At 51.2% G+C, this 8,443-nt stretch overlaps 1 protein-coding gene across 9 annotated transcripts in view; it reads right to left on the bottom strand.

Annotated features, from left to right (window-relative positions):
- MAD1L1 (mitotic arrest deficient 1 like 1) overlaps positions 1-8,443 on the bottom strand; it is a 473,404-nt gene that overhangs the window by 85,362 nt on the left and 379,599 nt on the right. For all 9 annotated transcript variants that reach the window (XM_003795495.3, XM_012808713.2, XM_023516517.1 and 6 more), the window contains one exon: positions 2,190-2,380. In XM_003795495.3, the coding sequence (XP_003795543.1) occupies positions 2,190-2,380 (191 nt within the window). The remainder of the gene's footprint in view (positions 1-2,189; positions 2,381-8,443) is intronic.

The following is an 8,443-nucleotide window of genomic DNA, read 5'->3' as shown; positions in this document are numbered from 1 at the left end:
CTAGCCTGCCCTGCCTCCTTGCCTCCTTCTTGACTTCAGGGGCCCAGGGGACAGAGAAGGCTCAAAGGTGGAGAAGTGGGCAGGCATGCATGCCTGAGCTCCCAAGTATGGCCCCTGGGGGCTGAAGCAACTCTTAATCCTGTGTTCTCAATTTCTCACCATGGCAGGACTCTGGGGCAGGACCTGGGACCAAGAGACCATTTGGAGGTCAGGGCCAGCAGAGCTCTAAGCCCAAGGGCATGACAGGGAAGGGTCTGGTATCCAGTCGATTTGAGGACCTCCAGGCAGAGGGGAATGCCAGAAGCCCCAATGGGCCTGTGCGGGATGACAAGAAACCACTTGCTGACATTTTTAAAAAAGAATTGATTTTTGGCTTTTGGCTAAGATTAAGTGTACTTAAGTATATAAACAATATAATCCTAGGATCCCAAATTTGCAAATGTAAATTAATAAACCTACACATATGATTATATATATATATATATATATATATATAAAAACACTGAAAGGAAACATATCAAAGTATTAACAGTAGTTGCTGTTTGAAGGTAGGATTATAAGTGAATTGTTCTCCTCTTTTGGGTTTTCAACAATTTAAGTACAAAATACTTTAGAGTGTTTTCCTAAGCTTTCATTGAAGGTAGTTTTCATAAGATCAATCACTTTAGTTAAAGAATATGCAAGAATCCAGCGAAAACCATGCCTCTTAATTTATAAGTGTTGATACAAGTTGACATGTTAAATTGTGACTCTTCATAAATACATCTTTATTTAATCTTTTTAAAAAAAAACATGGAATTTGTACAATGTATTAAACACCTATCAGCGATCCTGAATTATTCAAAAGTATACAGAATTATACAAAAGTGAAGAAGTACATTTCTGATAGCTTATTTATTTAAAGACTTTGAGTGTTTGAATATTTACTTACTCAAAGGTTTGAGAGTTTTAAGAAGTGTAAAAATGGATGAGCATGATCTGAGAAGTCTGAGAAAATTTAGAAGTAACATAAAAGACATTGGGTTGAGTGTAGCTGGGCTGAAAAGATGGACAGTCCCTGGTGCAGAAAGGAGGTGAGTGTGAGCAATAGGCTGAATACCGAACGAGAGAGGCAACATCATCTCCTTCACTGTTAAATCCTACTTAGAATGCGGAGGTCACACTCAGTACAGCTTTTTTATAAAATGGGAAGTTGGCTCTTAGTTTCTACAAAGATGTGCTGAAACAGGCTGCACAGTTTAGACAGCCCACTCCACACCTTGGCAGTTCCAAGCGGGGCCAGTCTCTGCCTGTCTTGACCTCCCACAGCCACTACCCAGGCGACCCTGCCTGAGGCAGCTGCATGCCATGCTGGGCCCCTGTGCCATGCCAGGCCCAGCCATAGCCTTGTTGGTCTATGACACCGTCTTCTTGATTGGGCAGTGATAGACAAGTCCCTGTCACCCCAGATTTTCAGCTGCTTGATGTCCGCATTGGGTCACCTCTGCCTTATGGTCAACCCGGTCACACCCTACTTCTGCTACTGGAACCCATTTACCCCGAGGACTCTCCATCCCAACTGTCCCAGCCCAGAACTTGGAAGCCTCCCAGCCATAGCACATATACAATCCCCTCAAGCTCTGTTATTTCTGAGTCAGCAAAAGGGGGACCTCCTGGGGGAGCCTGCATCCCAGGCCAGCACTGAGCACGGGGCACATACAGGTAAGCAGGTTCACATTCTTTTTGTTGCACACACAGGCCCCTGCCACTGAGATGCCAACCCTGGCTTTGCCAGCAAACTAAAAGCACACATTAGGTTTTCTCAATGGTGAGCACAGAGACATGCTGGCTTTTGTCCTTCCTTCTCATCTGTTATTTCTCACATTGGCTTCCTGCTAGGGCTTGGCTGCAAAGCCTTGCCCTGCACTGGTATTTACACCATCACATCAGTCCTCCACTAACCCTCATGAGGATGGAGCCCAAGCACCCACATGCAAAGGCAGACTGGAGGAGGGAAGTCAGGTGGAATAGACCAGGCCTTGCTTGACCAGGAGGACCGGGAGTCTGTAAGGATGACAAGAACATGGCCAGCGCATCTCCCACCAACTGCAGCCAACTATGCCTTGGTGACACGAGGCTGTTCTAGATACTGAATGCTCATTCCCTAAAGTTGGCGGTCTGCTCTCCCTTTCTATGGCTGTGGAGCCTACCTTAAAGATGAGGCAGTCAGCCTTGTGCTCAGCGTACAGCGAGGTTAGCCGGTACTGGTTCTCTGTGGTGATGTCGATCTGGTAGCCTGTGAGTGTGTAGCAGACTTTACGGAATTCCTGGATCTTGGTCTGGAAAACCTCTTTTAGCCGCTGGTTCTTCAGCTCAGCACTTTCCACCTGCTTCCTTAGCTCTGGGAGGGAAGGAGAGTAGAAGACAGGTGAGCAGGAATGGCTAGGCCACAGGCATCCTCAAACTATGGCCTGCAGGCCACGTGCAGCCCGCCTAGGACATTTATCCAGCCCACTGGGTATTTTTGCCACTGTTGCCTGTCCTGCTTAGCAGCCAACTCGTCCTGGGGCCCGTAGTCTGGCCCTCCAACGGTCTGAGGGACAGTGAACTGGTCCCCTGTTTAAAAAGTTTAAGGACCCCTGGGCTGGGGCCTATGAGTCACAGGTGCCCCTGGAGACAAGGGTTGGCACCCACTTGATAAGCCTTGATCTGTATCAATGGAAAGGACAAACCAATGAATGGTCTACCTTTCTAGGGGTAACAATAACAAAGTTCTTACATTAAGCACAGTAACAATGAAGGCCACATGATGAAGCCAGATACCCAGTCTAAACTCCAGGCTCTGCTCCTGCTTGGTCCCTGGCAGAAAGACAACTGGTACTGTCTAAAACCACCCAAGTCACTGTCAGGATGTTGTGGGTTTGTCCTAGCTTGGGGCAGACTTACTGGCAGATGTCAAGCAAGAATATTCTTATGGAGGGAGCCCTAGGGGTGCAGGTCCTGAATTGAGGACCATGCACACAGCCTGGTGGTTGTGAAAGATGGCTCTCAAGCTGCCAGGCTGCTACCCTAGTCCTTGAAGGGGTGAATGGCTGCCCCACACGAGGCAGACAAGAAGCCACGAGAAGGTGGCAGGTCCTGTTACTCTGAGGACTTCACCTATAGGCCACTTCCAAGGCAAAAACCACTGGTGAAGGCTGTGTCCATGGCAGCAGGGTCTCAGTGGTAGGAAGATAGTCAGCCCTGCCTGGGCCCACTAGACCCTGACCTGCTGTTCTGCCCTGGTAGTTTATGGCTACTTGGGGAGAAGCTGGCTGCTAGGAGCCATCAAGAGAATGCACAAGCACCATGAACCTTTCACACAAGGTGCCTTCAAGTAATTAAACCTCCATTTATCTCCCTGTTAATTATCAAGACAGGCTCCACTTAAGTATGTCTGGAGCTGAAGATTGGAACTCCTGCAGGGGCTGGGACTCTCTAGGTGGGGATAGGAGCCAGTTGGCCATGGGAGTGAGAGATAAACTCCAGGCCCCAAAGCCAGCCTCCCTAGGTTGAATCATGGGATTGGCATGGGACATCCAGGCACAGTGGCAGTTGGCTCCCTGGCTGGATGGAGAGAGGGTAGGTAAAAGGTGGCCACAGCTTCATGGCTGGGGAACATTCTAATCCCAGGCAGTGCCCAGGGAAAGGCTGGCCTAGATGAGAGGTGAAGCTGAAGACTGCAGGGCTCTGTTCGACCAGTATCAGTGTAAGGTTCCTCAGGCCCACTTTAGGAGGAATGTGCAAGGAAACAAAGCCTGAGCACCTGCTGACCAGTTCACAAAAGTCATTGAGATGAGGGAATTGGCAGTGAGCACATGAGCTGTGGTACTGAGGCTCAGAAGGGCGGGTCAAGATGGATGGGCACAGCTGGGGCTGGGGACCTGCATTCTAGGGAGAGAGAGGATAAGAGGTAGACCAGAAACCCGGAGTATATGGAGGAAAACAGAGAGGCAAGGAAGAGGCCAGTTCCCACTCCAGCTCTGTCACCTCCTGACCTGTGACCCTGAGCCCTTCTCTTCCCATTCTGGGATATTCACTTGAAATGGACATAGGCAAGTAGCTGCCTTCAGAGGCCGCTGCCAGAATTAAACCAGATCATCCTTGAGGAGCATGGGCACCCCTCTGCTGAGAGTGTAGGCTCAGATGACTGCACCATTTCACACACAGTACTCAACTCACTGCCATAATCGCTATGGCTTAGATAGGAATGTGGTCCCCAAGTAGCAAACAAGACATTGAGGCTAGAAGAGATTAGTCCTTCGCCATGGAGAGGAATGCCTGGGTTCTGCACAGGCAGCCTGGTATGTGCCCCTGTTCTAAGTTAGGCATCTTGATGCCACAGGGGCTGAGAGGAAATAGGGCCCCTATGACACCCAGCCTGTCTACAGAGAGTCACGTGACATCTGTCCACCTGTGGGATGGCAGTCACTTGCCTGACCACTAGTCCTGGCCTGGCAGACATTGTCAACCACAGCTAAGAGCTTTTGGGTCAGGACCAGGCTTGGAACCTCTGATTAACTGGGTAATCAGGCTATGAAATCTAAAGGTTAATTGGCAGCTCTGACCCCAGTATCTTCCCTGTGTCCCTCAGCCAATCCTCCCTACTATGGAGCCATCAGCAGGAAGAAAACCAAGGTGCTGAAGGAAAAATTCACTGACCACACTTCAGAGGCAATATTTCTCCCCTGTCAGAGACTGCACTGCTTTTAATATATCTCAGATGTCCAAAGGGGAAAAATTAACTTTGGTAATAAATGCAGCCTGACCTTGGAGAAAGGAATAGCCCCTTTTCCCTGTAGATATCAAAGCTGCCTTTGTGCAGCTCACAGACCCCTGGAAGTGCTCAGGGCCCAGGTCTCTGTGAGGCCTAGCCCACAGCAGACCAGTGTGGGCTCATGGTAAGTAAGGAGGTGTGTGGAGGCCACAGTGTCAGGCACCTGCCTCCCAGCTGGGAGGAGTCAATACTGCTGCACTTACTTTAGGGGGTCACACTCTGGGCACCTGCTATGTGCCGTGTACCTGGCTGGGCCCCCTGCTACAAGGCAGGTCTATCACTATTCAACAGGCAAAACAGGGGTGTGGAGTAGAAGGAAATGATCCCCTCAAGGCCACTTGGACTCTCAGTGAGAGGGGCTCAACCCCAATCTATTGGTCCAGGTGGGGCGGGGGTCTAGCTGAATGAAGTGGGCTCAAGAAAGGAGCCTCATGAAGAATCCCTTGATTTGGGGCACATAAAAGTGAACGTTCTGACCTCCTCCGTCACTCCTGTAGTTCAATTGCTTATATAAATGTGAATGAATAATTCACAAGATGGTTTGGATTAAATAAATAAAAGATGGGTTTTCTGCCTTGGAAATGTCATCGCTTTCTTGCCACTTGCTCTCAGGCAGCCTCCTTCCCAAGTAAGACAGGAGCTGAGGCTTCCCTTGGGCTGGGTTCCGCAGGCCCAAGCCACGTGGCCCCTGGCAAGCTCCCCAGGGTCCAGGGGTGTGTGATCTCTCTGTGCTTTACCCTCCCAGGACTGATAAGCACTGCCCAGGCCATTTTCAGGCCTTATCTGCTGGTGACAACACATGGCTAAGTGAGCACGGAGCCCAAGTGGTCCTTCAGAACTCCTAGCCTCAGCCCCAGGCCCCACCTGCCGAGGGATGAGTCTCCTGGCTGGCAGCCTTTTTCTCTGGGTGTCCCTCTCTTCCCAGCTCCCCAAGGCCAGCCCCAGGCTGAAACCCTCTATAAAGAGGGAGTCTCTCAAGCCATGTGCCACCTTCAGCCCCATCTCCTGCCTTTCACGCCCTTGATTCCTGAACTTCACTCATGCTGACTGTGGAGACTGCTCATAAATCACCTTCTCCCCTCAGCCCTCTCGTGTGGCTACCCTCCATGGCTCCTTGGACCCCTCCTCTGAGCCCTCCTGAACCTCTGACTGCTCCAGACAGAGTAGCCCACTCCCTCTTCAGACTGCTGGCCTCACTCCCAAGTCTCCTATTGCTGTCCTTTGTAGGGACATGGGGCTGCAGGCCTGGCACCAAGAGGCCTCAGCCAATCCTTGGTGAGGGACAGGGGAGGAAGGAGATGCAGAGAGACAAAGCAGACTCAGGGGAGGGGAGGACATGACCATGGCCCAAAGCTCAGAGCCAGTGCAGGATGGGCAGAGAATTCATGGACAGCGAAGGGTGTCAGAGGGTTGGCGGGCACGTGAGGCTGGGCATCTTAACCTAGGCCCCGCCACTCTGGAACTGCAGGAGGTAGCTGTGAAAGTTCTGTGGGAAGGACACAGAATAAAAATAAATTGCACTTTATTATATAAAGGCTACTAGGAGGAGAGTGGCTTTACTCCTGAGAGCAGAGATGTCAAGATAAAGGCACATTTATGGGCACTCATCTCTAGAGACCCAGTTCACAGCCTGCAACATGGGGAACAGCTCCAAACAGAGAGGCAGAGAAAGCAGGAGGCAGGGAAGGAGGAAGTGCAGAGGTACAGAAGGTGGGTCTCCCCCTGCACACGTTCAGGTGTGCTGTGGCTCCAAAAAGCAGCCCCTCTGCTCTGACTCACAACTGTAAGATGGATGGCCCATGCTCTGTAACAGAGACTGAAGTGTCCAACCTTTCAGAATAAGAAAAAAGGAAAAACCCTTCTGACTCCTTGGAGAGTTATGGGGACACGCAGACAAGAGAGACAGTGGAATCACTTTCTTTCTTTTTTTTTTTTTTTTGGAGACAGAGCCTCAAGCTATCCCCCTGGGTAGAGTGCCATGGCATCACAACTCACAGCAACCTCCAACTCCTGGGCTCAAGCGAGTGTCCTGCCTCCGCCTCCTGGGACTACAGGCGCCTGCCACAACACCTGGCCATTTTTTGGTTGCAGCCATCATTGTTGTTTGGCAGGCCTGGGCTGGGGATTCGAACCCGCCACCTTAGGTGTATGTGGCTGGCGCCTTAGCCACTTGAGCCACAGGCGCCAAGCCCGGAATCACTTTCAAAGATACAGATGGTCTCAGGAGGGTGGCTCTCGGATGTGCTCGTTCACTGCCCTCTTCCCTAGGACCTAGGCTCTAGATATGAGTAAGACCCTGTGCCCCCTTTGTGAGGCTTGGCCCATGATCCCATCCTGGGACCTCTCTGAGAACAGCACAACGAGTGGGGCCAGCCTGACCCATGTCTATGTCCAGGGAACCCTGTGAGGAGGCAACCCCTTCAGTTGAGGCAGCTGGTATGGAAAGAACCCCAAGGAAGAAGGAGACCCCAAACCCCTACTTCTGAGGGGCCAGCTCCGAGCAGCCTCTCCAAGGGCAGCCTGGCCACGGGCTCATACCCTCCCTCCTGTCCACATCTAGCCCCACTCCTGCTTGAGGACCCAGGTCATCTGGACAGAATTCTAAGCTCCTGAGGCAAGATATATCTGAAGTGAAACTCTTCTGGGGCTGCCCACCCACTCACTGACCAGTCCAGCCCCCCTCCCTCCAGGCCCCTCTGGCATTGGCTTCACTTCTTTCCCTGAAGGTGCCACACTCCCCCCTGTTGTCAGGACTCTGCATGGCTAGAGCCAGGGCTTCCCCTTCCTGGCGAACACTTCTATATCCCTGCTAGGATCACGACCCTCCACCCCTGTCTCTGGTCACATGATCTCGATGCACATTGTTTGCCTTTTTAGCATGTATTGTAATACTCACAGGGTGACTTCAAAACAGTATGTGCATAATGCTTATATCGTCCCATAACAGTAAGCTCAGGAGCAGTTGGGCCCTGTCTTGGTGTCACCCTAAAGAACCTAGAATGGGGAAAGGGCTCACTGATTGAAAACTGAACAATCTCCCATGTGAATCCACCATTTCTGTTGAATACCCTGAATTACAGCCTTGCAAAGGTCCCAAGGTTGGGGTAACCAAAAGCGAGCATACATGGGGGCCACCCTTTAGACCTGGAGGGTGGAACACATGTGTTTACCCTGAATATGCCTGTTTATCCCAGAAATTTGAACTTACCCTTGCTCCCTCCTGAAAGTCTACAGCAGCGACAGTGAAGGAAGAAAGTTACAGATTCTCAGCACGAAAGGGGACGAGGCAGTGCACAGAAGGTGTAGGCAGACTGGGAAGATGATAAGAGACAGGCAACTGTACGCAGACTCAGCAGGGCTGGGGAAGCAGGAACCTCACTGTCTCTGGGGCAGCAGCATAGCTATCTGGAACACAAGCTATTGACCTACCCATTCCTAGGAAAGGCAAGGATGGGAGGAGTGGCCATGAGGGTCTCCCTGGTGGTCCCCGGGGTGACATGGCCCTCCCCCAGAGGATACACAAGTTTCCATTTCAAGGACATAGATGCAGACAGGCTGGGCTGAGGGAGGAGCCGTGTGCCTGAGCAGCAGAGCCTCTGTGGGACCAGAGATACCTCATTAAAGATGCAAAGGGAGGGGGAGGGAGGG

Source organism: Otolemur garnettii, unplaced genomic scaffold (assembly GCF_000181295.1).
Source record: "Otolemur garnettii isolate 467f Iridium unplaced genomic scaffold, OtoGar3 scaffold00092, whole genome shotgun sequence".
Classification (NCBI taxonomy): Eukaryota; Metazoa; Chordata; class Mammalia; order Primates; family Galagidae; genus Otolemur; species Otolemur garnettii.
The sequence above is the reverse complement of the archived record's forward strand: the minus strand, read 5'-3'. Positions and strand labels throughout refer to the sequence as shown.